Here is a 17,480-nt window from a genome sequence, read left to right on the forward strand (position 1 = left end):
GCAGAAGTTACACATAAAATAATGTATTACTGATAATATTCACATATAATAACAAAATGCAAAGAACATTTGAATATTGGCAACCATACAACCTGATTAAATGGTGATATGTAGTTCAGGCGGCACACAGACTTGTAGTTACTTAAACGTCTCTAGTTAAAGCATCATTGGTGCTCAGCTTTCAGCCACATGTCTGTTCAAAATGGCTGCTAAACTGTGCTCTTCATTGTGTTGTCTTCATCATCACAGGTTAGCAAGAGAGATACTTCATCATATGCTGGTTGGTAAGAGAGAGATACTTCTACATCTTCACAGATTAGCAAGAGAGAGATTGTGAGGTTAAACATGTACATTTATAGATGTTCTGTCCAACCCCTACAGTCAATAGGACATCATGGTACTTAAAGGCCTCTGAGACAAGCCAATTCCAAACAGCCATACCTCAGACCAATGGGGGAATAGAACATCTTAACACCTGCCCCCAAACCATATGTTAAAGTACACCTTAGCCTACTTGTGGGGGGGGGTAGAAATGACTTTAGAAAAGAAACACTCGGCAAACTGGTTTAAGACACATCCCCCAAATCCTGTTGGAAAATTCAAACATACACAAACCTTTAAGGGGGTGGGGGGTAAACACTAAATTACATTGCTTTGCCTAAATTACAAATAAAGACATACAAAATATTTATCGAGTTATATGTAAAATCTCACATCACAAAACTATTTAATATAGAAATAATGATAGAAAATATTAACGAGAAGCAAATTGTTAAAAAACGCTTCTTTGATTCATCAGCAGCTTCAAAATTTACAAACATTCTAAGCAACCAGTCCGTTTGTAGTGCCTACTACAATAGTGAGAATAATGTAAATAGTATGGTGAAAACTTTTAATACTAAGGTAAGAGCTGCTGCTGACATAGTCGCTCCTGAAAAGACAGTTAAGAAATCTTCTAGCACTAATATATAATGGAAGACCCAAAGAGTGTGTGATCTAAAGAGAACATACCGGAGAGCTGAGCGTATATGGAGGAAAACAAAACTGATTATCCACTATGAGATATTGAAGGTTAAAATAACATAATACACAACATTGTTCATCTTGACAGGCGGTTATTTCTCTAGAATTATAAATAACAATGCTAGTAATCCCAGAGTCTTATTCTCTACAATTGAACATCTGCTAAACCCAGGTCACTCAATGGAATGCTTCCAAAATACTACCAGTGAAACTTGTGAGGCTTTTGCTGTATTTTTTAATCAAAAAATTAATGATATTAGGAATAATATAGTACATCTCCCCAATGCTGATCCTCTTAAACCCCGGTACTCCATTTTAAACAAATTAAATTCTTTCACCAGGATAGATTTACCTGATTTATATAAAATAATTTCCCAACTGAGACCCTCCACCTGCGTCCTTGACCCAATACCAACAAGCTTTTTCAAAGAAGTATCAGGAGTGCTAATTGAGTATTCTTGACATAGTAAACTCATCATTAGATATGGGGGATTTCCCAGACTGTCTTTAAGACTGCTGTAGTTAAACCCCTGCTCAAGAAAAGTAATCTTGACTCATCTGCTTTTGAAAATTTTAGACCTACAGTTAGGTCCATAAATATTTGGACAGAGACAACTTTTTTCTAATTTTGGTTCTGTACATTACCACAATGAATTTTAAATGAAACAACTCAGATGCAGTTGAAGTGCAGACTTTCAGCTTTAATTCAGTGGGGTGAACAAAACGATTGCATAAAAACGTGAGGCAACTAAAGCATTTTTTTAACACAATCCCTTCATTTCAGGGGCTCAAAAGTAATTGGACAATTGACTCAAAGGCGATTTCATGGGCAGATGTGAGCAAGTCCGTCGTTATGTCATTATCAATTAAGCAGATAAAAGGACTGGAGTTGATTTGAGGTGTGGTGCTTGCATGTGGAAGATTTTGCTGTGAACAGACAACATGCGGTCAAAGGAGCTCTCCATGCAGGTGAAAGAAGCCATCCTTAAGCTGCGAAAACAGGAAAAACCCATCCGAGAAATTGCTACAATATTACGAGTGGCAAAATCTACAGTTTGGTACATCCTGAGAAAGAAAGCAATCACTGGTGAACTCAGCAAGGCAAAAAGACCTGGACGTCCATGGAAGACAACAGTGGTGGATGATCGCAGAATCATTTCCATGATGAAGAGAAACCCCCTTCACAACAGCCAACCAAGTGAACAACACTCTCCAGGGGGTAGGCATATCGATATCCAAGTCTACCATAAAGAGAAGACTGCATGAAAGTAAATACAGAGGGTGCACTGCAAGGTGCAAGTCACTCATAAGCCTCAAGAATAGAAAGGCTAGATTGGACTTTGCTAAAGAACATCTAAAAAAGCCAGCACAGTTCTGGAAAAACATTCTTTGGACAGATGAAACCAAGATCAACCTCTACCAGAATGATGGCAAGAAAAAAGTATGGAGAAGGCGTGGAACAGCTCATTATCCAAAGCATACCACATCATCTGTAAAACACAGTGGTGGCAGTGTGATGGCTTGGGCGTGCATGGCTGCCAGTGGCACTGGGACACTAGTGTTTACTGATGATGTGACACAGGACAGAAGAAGCCGAATGAATTCTGAGATGTTCAGAGACATACTTTTCTGCTCAAATCCAGCTAAATGCAGTCAAATTGATTGGGCGGCGTTTCATGATATAGATGGACAATGACCCAAAACATACAACCAAAACAACCCAGGAGTTTATTAAAGCAAAGAAGTGGAAAATTCTTGAATGGCCAAGTCAGGCACCTGATCTTAACCCAATTGAGCATGCATTTCACTTGTTGATGACTAAACCTCAGATAGATAGGCCCACAAACAAACAGCAACTGAAAGCTGCTGCAGTAAAGGCCTGGCAGAGCATTAAAAAGGAGGAAACCCAGCATCTGGTGATGTCCATGAGTTCAAGACTTCAGGCTGTCATTGCCAGAAAAGGGTTTTCAACCAAGTATTAGAAATTAACATTTTATTTCCAGTTATTTAATTTGTCCAATTACTTTTGAGCCCCTGAAATGAAGGGATTGTGTTAAAAAATGCTTTAGTTGTCTCACATTTTTATGCAATTGTTTTGTTCACCCCACTGAATTAAAGCTGAAAGTCTGCACTTCAACTGCATCTGAGTTGTTTCATTTAAAATTCATTGTGGTAATGTACAGAACCAAAATTAGAAAAAAGTTGTCTCTGTCCAAATATTTATGGACCTAACTGTATTTCTAACCTGCCTTTCATAAGTAAAATTCTAGAGAAGGCAGTCATTATGCAGCTTAATGATCACCTCAATAAACATGCTACAGTATTCTTGATAAGTTTCAGTTGGGTTTCAGAACAAATCACAGCACAGAAACTGCACTCGTTAAAGTAGTAAATGACTTGCGGGTAAGTGCAGACAGAGGCTGTTTATCTGTTCTCATCCTCTTAGATCTGACTGCCGCATTTGATACCATTGATCACAATATTCTTAGAAATCTCCTTACAGTCAATGGGTGGGCCTCTCTGGCAGTGTCTTAAATTGGTTTGAATCCTACCTGGCAGGTAGAAAATTCTTTGTTAGTTGTGGTAATTATACTTCAAAGACACATGATATTCTATATGGTGTTCCACAAGGCTCTATCCTGGGTCCACTGCTTTTTTCGATTTACATGCTTCCGTTAGGTCAGATTATCTCAGGGCAAAACGTGAGCTACCACAGCTATGCTGATGACACACAACTGTATTTATCAATAGCACCTGATGACCCTGACTCACTTGGTTCACTGATACAATGTCTTATTTGTGTTTCTGAATAGATGAGTAGTAATTTTCTCAAACTAAATAAGGAGAAAACAGAAACTTTAGTGATTGGCAATTGTTTTGTCTTGTAGAGTAACATATTGCTCTACTTTCCCCTTTTGTATTATTAATATGTAGCCTTTCTCAGAATGCCTCTAATCTCACAGATTTACCACTGTTTATAAGGTATTATAATATATAACTTCTCCCCATCTTCCCTACTACATCTATAACCTCAGGCAATTAAGTGTAGTAAAAGACAAGCAGGAGTTAAGTTATAATTTAAACCATGTATTATTGATAATATTCATAAATAACAACAATATGCAAAGTACATTTGAATATTGGCAACCATACAACCTGATTAAATGGTGATGTGTAGTTTCAGGCGGCACACAGACTTGTAAGTTACTTAAAAATGTCTCTAGTTAAGGCATCACTGGTGGTCAGCTGAACACCAGCAAAACCAAGGAGCTGGTGGTGGATTTTAGAAGGCCCAGACCCCTCATGGACCCCATGATCATTAGAGGTGACTGTGTGCAGATGGTGCAGACCTATAAATACCTGGGAGTGCAGCTGGATGATAAATTAGACTGGACTGCCAATACTGATGCTCTGTGTAAGAAAGGACAGAGCCGGTTATACTTCCTTAGAAGGCTGGCGTCCTTCAACATCTGCAATAAGATGCTGCAGATGTTCTATCAGACGGTTGTGGCGAGCGCCCTCTTCTACGCGGTGGTGTGCTGGGGAGGCAGTATTAAGAAGAAAGACGCCTCACGCCTGGACAAACTGGTGAAGAAGGCAGGCTCTATTGTTGGCATGGAGCTGGACAGTTTGACATCTGTAGCAGAGCAACGAGCGCTCAGTAGGCTCCTATCAATTATGGAGAATCCACTGCATCCACTAAACAGTGTCATCTCCAGACAGAAGAGCAGCTTCAGCGACAGACTGCTGTCACTGTCCTGCTCCACTGACAGACTGAGAAGATCGTTCCGCCCCCAAACTATGCAACTCTTCAATTCTGCCCCGTTGGGGGGGGGGGGGGTGTAAACGTTAACATTATATAAAATTGTCTGTTTTTACCTGCATTATTATCAATCTTTAATTTAATATTGTTTTTTGAATCAGTAAGGTGCTCCTGGTGTATGTGAATTTCCCCTTGGGATTAATAAAGTATCTATCTATCTATCTATCTATCTATCTATCTATCTATCTATCTATCTATCTATCTATCTATCTATCTATCTATCTATCTATCTATCTATCTATCTCAGAACAGGCTGCGTGCCTGTCTCAATATGGCTGCCGAGCTATGCTCTTCATTGTGTTGCCCTTTTCAGTTCATGGTGTGTGTGAGCTGTTCCTTCATCATTTTGGTAAGAGACAGAGTGAGGTAAGCAAGCAAATGTATAGATTCTCTGTCCAACCCCTAGAGCCAATAGGGCATCATAGTACTTAAAAGCTTCTGATACAAGCCAGTTCCAAACAGCCATACTTTAGACCAATGAGGGAATAGAACAGCCTCACACCTGCCCCCAAAACCATATGTTAAGGTAAAACTTGGCAGTTAGGCAGCCTGGCTTTGTGTGGGAGTTGAGAAACATTTACCAAACTTGTTTCAGGCACTTCCCCCCAAATCCTGATGTAAAATTCAAATAGACTCAGTCCTGGTTGGGGTTGTAAACATGAATGCTTCTCACCAATGTAACACTAATATTTCATTGCTTTGCCTAAGTTACAAATAAAGACATACAAAATATTTATCAACTTATAAAATTATATGCAAAATCTCACATCACAACAGCAATAATGGATTTAATGAGGTTATTAGAAATAAACTTGATCCATTAGGATTAAAAGTCAAGACAGAGGTAAAGAATTTATGGGGTAATTATTGACTCTGACCTAAATTTTAAATCACATATTAATCACATTACTAGGACAGCATTTTTTCACTTAAATATAGCAAACGTCAGACCTCTTATAACATTGCAAGATGCTGAGAAATTAGTTCTCGCTTCTGTTTTTAGTCGACTAGATTACTGTAATGCACTCCTCTCAGGACTACCCAAAGAAGACATAAATCGATTGCAACTAGTGCAGAATGCAGCTGCTACAATCTTAACTAGGAAAAGAAAATCTGAGCACATTTCTCCAGTTTTGATGTCACTACATTGGTTACCGGTGTTTAGAATTGACTTTAAAATACTGCTTATGGTTTACAAAGCCTTAAATAATCACGCTCCATCTTACATTTCAGAATGTCTTACACCTTACACTCCAAATCGTAACCTTAGATCTTCAAACGAGTGTCTACTTAGAACTCAAAGAGCTAAACTTAAAAGAAGTGGTGAGGCGGCCTTCTGCTGTTATGCACCTAAAATCTGGAATAGCTTACCAATAGGAATTCGCCAGGCTAATACAGTGGAGCACTTTAAAACACTGCTGAAAACACATTACTTTAACATGGCTTTCTCACAGCTTAATTTTAGTTTAATCCTGATTCTCTGTATTTTCAATGAATTATCATTATTCATGGTGGCTCTAAAATCCGTACTAATCCCTACTTTCTCTTCTGTTCTTTTTCCGGTTTTCTGTGGTGGCGCACCTAATCAAAGCGCAGAGATGTCCCTACATTGATGGATTAAAGGCCACAAGCCCACATGACCGTCAACATCAAGTTATTCCATGAGAACCCTAAATACAATGAGGACTGATTAAGGTAATTTATTTTAAGTAGAATGCCGATTGTGGCCTGGAACCCCTGCAGATGTTATTTTTTTCTCCAGCCGTCTGGAGTTTTTTTTTTTTTTTCTGTCCTCCCTGGCCATCGGACCTTACTTTTATTCTGTTAATTAGTGTTCCCTAAATTTAATTCTTATTTATTTTGTCTTTTTCCTCATCGTGTACAACACTTTGAGCTACATTATTTGTATGAAAATGTGCTATATAAATAAATGTTGTTGTTGTTGGTAGTAAACAGGGAGCCAGTGAAGTTGGGAGAGAATAGGTGTAAAGTGTTCAGTGGATTTAGAACAAGTTATTATCCTAGCAACAGAATTTTGAGTAAGTTGTAAGCGATGGATCAGTTTTAGTGGGAGGCCAGATAGAATAGCATTACAGTGATCTATACGTGAAGTGACTAGGTCATTAACCAATACTTCAGTGTTGCATAAGAACAGGATGAAGTCTAGAAATGTTTCAGAGATGGAATAGGGCAGTCAGAGAAACATTACTTATATGGGAAGAAAAAGAGAGGGTACTGTCTAGAATGACACCCAGGCTCTTAACCTGGGAAGAGATATTTGTGTTAATGTTGTTAATTAAAATGGAAGAATTGTTAATCTTAGTTAGATCAAGGTTATTATAGTTAACGAAAACTAAAATCAAAACTGAAACTATTATTAAAAAAACATTTTCGTAAACTGAAATAAAATAATTAACAAAACCGAAATTGAAAACTATTAAAGTAGCTGGAAAGACTAACTGAAATAAAATAATTTTAGTTATCATTTTTGAATGAATATTCTTGCTGTTAGTTTTTAACCTTTATAATTTTTAGCTCTAAAACTGAAAGTCATCCACCACAAGCCTCCCACACATATTCATCCAGTGAACGGCAGCTGGTGAAGGAGGGCGGGTGTTCACACAGCATTTGCAGTGACAGAGAAAGCTGAATAAGTGTGTAAAATGTGTGGAATAGAAAGCGATTTACATGCCGCACTTGTTGTATATCAAGATGTAATTCAAACGCCTGAAACAGGAATATGCTGGTCAATAAAAGTATTTGTGGAGAAGGTGAGAGATGTCATTATGGAGGCAGATGAAACTATGGTCTTGTAAGATGTTACATCTCTATTCACTTGCGTTCCAGTTATGGAAGCAGTGGAGGTGGTCCATAAGAGATAACAGAATGACCCCACACTTAGTAAAAGGACCACTCTCAGCACCGACCAAGTGTGTCAGTGTGGTATAGCGGGTCCACAGCTGCCATCAAAGGCCAGTTTAAAATAAATAATCAATGCACTCGCGGTTTAGCGAGGGGGCGTGGTGGTTGGGTGGCTGAAATGGTTCTCCGGGCGATTCACGATGTGGGGGTTTCTCACCTAAGTGCACAGGTGAGAAACCGTCCGCATCCATGATTGTTCCTGGGGCTGCTGATTTGCCACAGCTGCCATGCCCTCTTGATATATAGAAGTGCGAGTCGGCTAAAGAAGGGAGAAGGAAAAAAAAAGAGAAAGAAACGGAGGTTGCAGGAAGCAGTGGAGAGAGAGAGAAAGCCGGTGCAGGAGAACGAGTGAGTGCAGTCTCGCATGCAGCTGAACAGTGAGCCTGGGTGTTGGGCCAACACCCGGGGAGTAGTAGTAGTAGTGGTCGCACCCACTGAGTGATCATGGAGCGGGAGTGACCAGTGATGAAAGGCAGATGACTCTCCGTGTAAGGCCGCGGAAGGCAGCGGGAGTCGGGACTTGTTGTCCCCAACGTGAGAGCCCTGGTCGTTGGGGAATCTCAAGTCGCTGTTAGGAGGAGCCAACTGAAGCCAGGGGTCGGTGAGGCGATCTGAACAGCAGAGGCAGGCAAAGAGAAGGTCAGCTGCATGTAGGGTGACTCCCCTATTGAGAAGTCCAGACGGGAGAAGTAGGGGAGCCACCAGGTAAAAAGACACCGGCTTTGTTGTTATGGTTTTAAAGGATTGCTTCCTGCATTGTGTTTTAACCTCAGTTTTTAAAGGATTATTTTTCTATCCAATGAATTTTAACCTCCACGTTTTTCACTTGCTTTTAATGGATTATTTATTTAAGGAAGACTGTTTTGAAGCACTGCACTTTATTCGATCTGAACACCGTTTTGTTCTGTTGTTTTAATAAAAGCACTTGACACTTTTTGTACACCATCCTCTTGTTCTATTGTTGTTGCCTCACTGCCTAGCTCATCGGTAGCATTACTGACGGTGTCGGGTTCAAGGGCACAGTCTGCTCTTGGAACTGTGTCTTCAATCCACATATTTCATATACAAAGGCCAGTACTACAGGCAGAAACATGGGTGTGCCATGGGTTCCCCAGTGTCACCTATTGTGGACAATCTATATATGGAAGAAGTGGAAAAGAGGGCGCTATTATCCTATCCTGGAACATCACCGAGCCATTGGTTCAGGTATGTGGATGACACTTGGGTGAAAATCAAATCTCAGGAGGTACCACAATTCACTGACCACATCAGCTCGGTGGACAAACACATCCAGTTCACCAAGGAGGACATGAAACGTGACAGGCTAGTTTTCTTAGATTGTGAAATTTCCATCAGCAATGGGGGACATTTGAAAGCTGATGTGTACCATAAACCAACGCATACGGATCAGTATTTAAGGTTTGACTCTCACCATCCACTAGAGCACAAAATAGTTGTCATCAGGAATCTACAACACAGAGCAAACACCATACCCACAGACACAGCAGCCAGGGAAGCAGAAGAACATCATATCAAAAAAGGCCCTGAGTAAATGTGGTTCTCCCAGCTGGACTTTTGTCAAAGCAGGGAAGACACTTAAAGAATGTTCTAAGCAATCCAGGAGAGAGGAAGGACAACCGCTGCCTAAGTGAATACCTTTAGTGATCTCGTATGTGTTAGGAGTATCGGAACAGCTGAGATGCATTTTTTCAAAACACCAGGTCTCTGTGGCTTTCAAACCCCAAAACACGCTACGGCAAAAATTGGTCCACCCCAAGGATCGGGTGCCCCGACACAGACATAGAGTTATATAATTTACACAGTTAAGTGCCAAAAGGATTGCCGTGAATTATACATCGGGGAAACAACCACTGGCGAAGCAGATGGCACAACACAGATGAGCTACCTCATCAGGCCAGGATTCCGCAGTCTATTTACATCTACAGGACAGTGGTCACTCTTTCAGTGATGAAGATGTGCACATCCTGGACAGGGAAGAATGCTGGTTTGAGCGAGGAGTCAAGGAGGCCATTTACATGAAAAAGGAAAGACCATCTCTGAACCGAGGAGGGGGCCTAAGGGTACATCTTTCACCATCTTACTATGATGTGATTGCAGCCATTCCCCAACTCTCTGTGAATGGTACTCATGGCCATTGATCGATGGACAATTTGCATATCATTGATCACACGGCCCATTAATAATTCTTTGCATTTATATAGCGCTTTTCTCACTACTCAAAGCGCTTAACAATTGAAGGTTAAGGGCCTTGCTCAAGGGCCCAACAGAGCAGAGTCCCTTTTTGGCATTTTATGGGATTCAAACCGGCAACCTTCCAATTGCCAGTGCAGATCCCTAGCCTCAGAGCCACCACTCCGCCAGTTAGTCAATGGTGCTAGTTTTGGTCATTATGCAAAGGTACTGTTTACAAGGTTGGAGAACCTGCAGTCAACTGAGACTGAGGAAGTCACTTGGATGAGTGATGTAACATATCTCCCTGGAAAAAAACCATGTCCAGATGAACAGAATCAACTTTCTAGAATATACGAAGTATAGAGAAAGTATACTAATCATGAAAAAAATTTGGCCTCGAGATTTTGATGAATCTTGACATTTTAGAACTCTGCGAGTCCGAAAATTCAGTTTTTTGGAATTATGTATGTTTTTGTGTGTAAACATGATAAAACGAAAATGCAACTTAATAGATGGATGAAATTTGGCACATAGTTGTTACACCAAAATTGTAGATCTGTAATAACTTATGGGCCAAATCCAACAACCGAAAGTGGTACTTTACCTGAAAACATACTTGATTTCTTTTTATTCATGCAGCTGCAGAGTCCAATTAATTCAACTTTACTTTTATATTAATTGTTCAATATTTTATTAATTTGATTTGATGTTTGTGGTTCTTTAATGTACATAATATAATCATTGTCTTGCGGTTTACTCCTCCAATTCTGAGTACACAAGAAAGTCTAGGAAGACCACTCCTGATTTCTGAAAATAAAATGGCACTGATTGAGAGACTGACAAAGTCATCATACAAGATCAGCATATTGTTGCTGACCAATCACTTTTGCTTTAAAAATGTTGTTTAACAACGAAGCGATACAAACCTTGTAAAATTCCCGAGTTGGCAATGTCTCTACTGAACTACAGGTAGGTAGGCGAAGAGAGTCTGCCAAATGGTGAAAAGCTAAACATACGAATGTGTTTTTGTATTTATGCTATATTTATTAATTTCTTTTTTTAGTTAATATTCACAGCTCAAAATACCTGATATTGTGAAAATAATCCAGTAGCGGAAATTATTTTTTAAAATAACTGTCCCCATTTTTTCCAATGTTTCTCTCTCTCTCTCTCTCTCTCAAAATAGAGAGAAATTATCATTTTCTTTTTGTTCTTACCAGTCATATCATACATATTGCACACCAGGGATTTTTCCTGCCTTGCATTCAAACCTGCTGGGGTAGGCTCCAGGTTTCCTGTGATCCTGCTCTGGATAAACAGGTTTAGATAATGTATATATTATAATTAATCTCAGATGCTGTCTCTGTCATTTTGTGCCTGCCCATACTCTTTTTACCTGCTCTTGCTCTGCTCATTATGGGTTTACTGTTCTTATGCATGGGCTATTCAAGTCTCACTGCCCCTAACCTTGACAATACATGCTTGTTTTTCTTTGTTTCCCTCGATACAGCTAGATGGGGTCTGCACACTGATTCAAGCATAAGAGCATTGCTCTTCCTAAGCACTTGTGATTTTCATGGTCACACCTGGCAGAACAGAGTAGAATGTATTTTTGGATTTTTTATATCTTTTCGGGCATGCAGGTGGCAAAATTCTGTCTATAAATTGTTTGTGCCTGAGATGGAATCAGAGATCAATATGGCTGGTAGAAAATACCAAAGCCCAGTATTTGAGATTTTTGAATGCAATATTGAAGGCATTCGTTTTAAGCATATTGTCGTTGGAGCAGGATATGTTGTGTGCTGTAGACATTTAGAGTAAAAAACCCTCACACCTTAAAATTCACCATTCTGGGCAATAAAAGGAAAGAAAAAAAGTCATCCTGTCACTTTCCAAGATTCCATTAAATAATCTGGTTAAAAACTCCACTGCCATCTCTCTTAAACACGTCCATGCATTCATAGGTATGTCATCTGGACCAACGGCCTTTCCATTTTTCATCCTCTTCATAGCTGTCCTTACTTCTTCTTTGCTAATCAGTTGCACTTCCTGATTCACTATGTCCACATCATCCAATCTCTTCTCTCTCTCGTTCCCTTCATTCATCAGCCTCTTAAAGTACTCTTTCCATCTGCTCAACACACTCTCCTCGCTTGTGAGTATGTTTCCATCTTTATCTTTTATCACTCTAACCTGCTGCACATCTTTCCCAGCTCGGTCCCTCTGTCTAGCCAATTGGTACAGGTCCTTTTCTCCCCCCTTAGTGTCCAACCTCTCATACAATTCCTTATACACCTTTTCTTTAGACTTCGCCACCTCTCTCTTCACCTTGTGCCTTATCTCCTTGTACTCTTGTCTACTTTCTGCATCTCTCTGACTATCCCACTTCTTCTTTGCCATCCTCTTCCTCTGTATACTCTCCTGTATTTCCTCATTCCACCACCAGGTTTCCTTTTCATCCTTCCTCTTTCCAGATCCCTAAACTCAGCCTTGCAGTCTTCCCTTTTCAACTTCCACCATTTGATCCTTGGCTCTGCCCTCACTCTCTTCCTCTTCTTAATCCAACGTCATCCTACAGACCACCATCCTATGCTGCTTAACTACACTTTCCCTGCCACCGCTTTACAGTCTTCAATCACCTTCAGATCAACTCTTCTGCATAGGATGTAATCTACCTGTGTGCATCTTCCTCCACTCTTGTACGAAACCCTATGTTCCTCTCTCTTCTTAAAATATGTATTCACCACAGCCATGTCCATCCTTTTGGCAAAATCCACTATCCTCTGACCTTCTTCATTCCTCTCCTTGACACCATACCTACCCATCACCTCCTCGTCTCCTCTGTTCCCTTCACCAACATGCCCAATGAAATCCGCTTCAATTACCACTTTCTATCCCTTGGGTACACTGTTCATCACTTCATCCAACTCACTCCAAAAATCTTCTTTCTCACTCACTGTACAGCCAACTTGCGGGGCATATGCAGTAACAACATTCATCATCACACCTCCAATTTCCAGTTTCATAATCATTACTCTGCTTGACACTCTTTTCACCTCCAAAACACTGACATACTGTCCCTTCAGAATAACTCCTACCCCATTTTTCCTCCCATCCGCACCAGGATAGAACAATTTGAATCCACCTCCAATCCACCTGGCCTTACTCCCCTTCCATTTAGTCTCTTGCACGCACAATATATCAACCTTCCTTCTCTCCATCATATCTGCTAACCCTCTCCCCTTACCAGTCATACTGCCAACATTCAAAGTTCCTACCCTCAGTTCCACTCTCTTTACTTTCCTCCTCTCCTCCTGCCTCTGGACACGTCCCCCCCTCTTCTTCTTCTCCTTCTTCTTATATATATATATATATATATATAAATAAAATAGAAATGTCTTTGTAAAATAAAAACTAAATTTAAACTAAAAATACACAATGAAGGAAACCTAAAACTAAACTGAATTTCCAAGCAAGGTCAGAAAAAATATAGAAATAAGAACTAATATAAAAAGGCAAAAACTATAATAACCTTGGTGTAGATTTAGAACCAATAAGCAACACCTCAGTTTTATTGCTATTTAATTGGAGAAAATTGTGAGTCATCCATAACTTTATGTCTTGTAGACATGCCATTAAAAGTATTTGGAGGGAAAACAGAAGTGTATTTAGTGGACAGATTAAGCTGTGTCATCAGTGTAACAATAAAATTTAATAACATGGTGTCGAAAGATATTACCTATTGGGAAGATGTAAATAAGAAAAAGAAGTGGCCCCAAAACAGAACACTGCAGAACTCCCTCAGTAATGACTGCATTCTCAAATTTAAAACTCTTTACTTGAAAAAATTGTCTCCGATCAGTGAGGTAGGAAGAAAACCATTGGAGGACAAGGCCACAGACTCCAAAACTAGTTTGTCGTTTCAAAAGTATCTGATGAGATATGGAGTCAAATGCGGAGCTGAGGTCAAGAAGTTCAAGAATTGATAGAAGTCCCATGTCAGCTGCCTGGAGAAGATCATTTGTGATTTTAATCAGGGCAGTTTCTGTGCTGTGTTGAGGACAAAAACAGTTTGAAACTGTTCAAAACTGTTATTTTTTGAAAGATGGGACTGAATTTGGGAGGCAACTATCTTTTCAAGAACTTTAGATATGAATGGAACATTTGAAATAGGCTGATATTTGTTAAGGATATTAGGGTCTAAGCCAGCCTTTTTCATAATTGGTGTAACTGAGGCTGTTTTTAGTGAGAGGGGGACCGTGCATGTAGTAGGGGAAGAGTTAACTATTGTAGGTATCATAGGGGAAATATGTGACAGACAGGACTTAAAGCTTCTAGGTACTGGATCCAATTGACATGTGGAAGAATTAGATTTTGTTAGAAGTTCAATTATATGATTTTCAGCTGGTAAACTGAACTCTGAGAATAAGGTGGTTGGTAAGGGTATATGGGTGATAGTGGAAAGTATGCTGTTTTCTGCAGAAATAGTGGAAGCAAGTTGCAGGTGTTTTTTTTTTCATTTTTTAAGTTGAACAAATACAAAAAAGTACAGCAGTATTTAAAAGAGAGGTTATGGTGAGTAACATTTTCTGGTGGTGTAATTAGCCTATTCATTATGGAAAAAAAGTACTCTAGTATTTTTCCCTCCTGTACCGATAATGTTAGAGTAGTAAACAGTTTTGGCAACAGAGAAAGCATTTTGTATTTTAACATATGATATAAATACATTTTCTTATGTACAACCAGATCCATATACCTAGCTAGATGCTCCAACTGTCGACCCATGACCTTGAGCTGATGGAATTCAGGTGTAAACCAGGGAGTAGTGTGAATAAATGAAAAAAAAGGGGTTGGAAAATGGATGTGTACTGAAGCTGATCATCCTAGTCCATGTTTGCACCTTATAGGGAACAATGGTCAGAATTTTTTGACAAAGTATTTAGGAACAGTTTCACACATAAACTAAAAGCTCTAGATGAACATCTCATTACCAGAGTTGGATGTTTATATAATCTTTTGTTTCCTAATGATGTTATATAAGATACTATAAACCTCTAAGAGAAATTCTGTGCCTAGAAGTGATATTGAATTCTTACCAGGTTCATCTTCATATTCTTGAAGGGTATTTCTGACATGCTCTAATTGTTCTTGCTTGAGCTGTAGTTTCTGTAGTTGCACAGTCCGTTGAGTAAGCTGATGAGTTAATTCTTGATTTTCAGAAGTCAACCGTTGTTTTCTGTTTAAATATTTTGTCTGACATGAATCTTGAAGTTGTTTGCGTTTGCTATCTGTCATATCTGCAAACATAAGCCAAAAGAGGTAAAAATATTGCTAAATTTGTAATGGTTACTAAATCTTTTCACACTGATAATTGTATTAATCATTCTGAACAACTGAAATCAGGCCACATCTGTACCCTATAACTTGGTTTCATTCTGAAGGTCAATTGCTGCACATGAACGAACTGAAGTTCGGTAAGGGATTATCTGTACCTGATACATTCACCTTACCCTGTGGAGATCAGTGAATAGCAGCAATATCTGTTATATTGCACATATTCTGCATCAGTTTAGCATTTATGCAAAATCCTCACTTTTATATGATACACTATCAGCAGATAGTATCATGGTGTCATTGACAATTTGTATATAACTGTCATTATTATAACCAGGCAAATAGATTTCCTACAGCCTGTATTCACTCTGCCCTGATGCTGCAGGTGATGTCCAGCAGATGTCCCCTTTCACTACCTGCAGTTCTCTAGAGACACAAAAATTCTGGGATGATGGGGTAACATGTGGCTAGTGCCTTATGCCTTATCTCAGGGATAACAATATACGGAAAAAGAAGACTGAATCAGCCATACAGTAACATTTCTTTGAAAATCAAAGAACAAATATTTTCTTGTACATTTTGATTAAGTTTTTTTTTATTTAAGTTTTTTGATTAAGTTCAGAACCACTGCATACTCGGTTAGCCTGTACATGTACAGCATGGCACAGACCATCAGAGGCAAAGCAAAATTGGCTTGATAAGTTGGATCCCCAGAAGATGGCATCTTATGTGGCTGCCTATGTCGCCCAAAGGGGTGACCTGCACTGTTACAGTGATTTTTACATGCTCCCTTCATCTGCCTTGATCTTATGAGCCTGAATATTACTTTTCACATATAGTTCCTCACGTCCTTGTTTTCTCTTGTCTGTCGTTCCTGTAGGGCGTACAGCCACTACTATATTTCTCCCCATCCTTCTCATCTAATTATTGTTCTGCCACTAATGCTGTTAGCTGTTAGTGCTATTTGTCGAACTGTGCTCCCCCCTTTGTCTTGTCATTACTAACACACCTGGCAATCATGTCACAAACTCAAAGTGGTGTTATAAATGTCCATGAAGCTCACGTAGAGCATGTAGGGCCCATAATGAATACATGAATACAATGCATCCCTGTATTGCATGTAGGCATCTCTTTATCTCATGTTCTGGTTACGTCCGAAACGTATCTTTAAGGTATATAAACCCCTGGGTCTGGTTAGTTGTGGTATGCAGCAATCTGAACTTTTGTCTACGCGCATCTCTTGTCACAATTCGACAGTGGAAATCATTCACCTTGTAAGTGCATACTGTCTAGTATTTCAGTTTACAACAAGGTACATCCAGTAAAAGTCTTCAATAAAGCTGAACCTAGTCATTTTTATGTGGGTGTGTTGAGTTGTTTAAGCTCTCTGCAGCCGTGTTGCACAAATGGCGCGGAGTGGGCAGAAAAACTGTGATTCTATACTTAATACAGTATTAAAATCCTAGATGAATACTTTTTCCCTAGTTCATGTATTTAGTTTTTATAAAACTGTGTTGTTAATCAGAGGTCAGCTCTTGTCTTTAATTACACCCACTTTTAACTTATTGTTTCTGTTCTTGATTTGCATTTTTTACTTGATACTTTTTCTTATACGTATGAATTGTGTATGTTCAAGATACACAATTAAACTAGGTGGAGTGGTTATCCCTGGTCAGTTTTAAATTCTTCAATATTGATAAATGCATTAAAGGAAACTAAACTGAAATATAAAAGGATGAAAAAAAAAACATTTATTGTGAAAAATTCATGACAGGAGAAAAAAAATGTTTTCACTGTACCTGTACACATGTTAGCTTTGAGTTCCCTGTTATTAAATAAGGTGATTCAGAAAATGTTGCTAGAGATAAATTCATAAACAGTACATGCAAAAACCTTTTCAGAAAGCTTTACATAGTATATAGATCAGTACCTTGGGAATGATTCAGACCTATTTGTCTTCTATCTTCATTATTTGTGGTAAACTACAAGAAAAAAAATAGGAGTTAGGATATTTTTGTAGATATTGTATTTTCCTCCTGGTTGTGTGGGTTTTCTCCTAACAGATCAAAGACAGCAGCATGTTGAATGAAACACCTTCCATCCTAGGAATAGCTGATGAATATCACTATTCACTCAAACATAGAGCGTGATACCCTAACCCTAATTTCCACATTATGCCACACAA

The 17,480-nt window shown here is 39.1% G+C and overlaps 2 protein-coding genes across 10 annotated transcripts in view; one reads left to right on the plus strand and one right to left on the minus strand.

The window, feature by feature from the left end:
- cep89 (centrosomal protein 89) overlaps window positions 1-17,480 on the minus strand; it is a 416,738-nt gene that overhangs the window by 258,745 nt on the left and 140,513 nt on the right. The window contains exons 7-8 of the mRNA XM_051931539.1: window positions 17,226-17,277; window positions 15,058-15,258 (exon numbers count right to left, since the gene is read on the minus strand). Of these exons, the coding sequence (XP_051787499.1) occupies window positions 15,058-15,258; window positions 17,226-17,277 (253 nt within the window). The remainder of the gene's footprint in view (window positions 1-15,057; window positions 15,259-17,225; window positions 17,278-17,480) is intronic.
- Window positions 1-17,480, plus strand: part of LOC114657616 (uncharacterized) — a 708,025-nt gene that overhangs the window by 218,100 nt on the left and 472,445 nt on the right. The window lies entirely within an intron of this gene.

This window comes from Erpetoichthys calabaricus, chromosome 9 (assembly GCF_900747795.2).
Source record: "Erpetoichthys calabaricus chromosome 9, fErpCal1.3, whole genome shotgun sequence".
Taxonomy (NCBI): domain Eukaryota; kingdom Metazoa; phylum Chordata; class Cladistia; order Polypteriformes; family Polypteridae; genus Erpetoichthys; species Erpetoichthys calabaricus.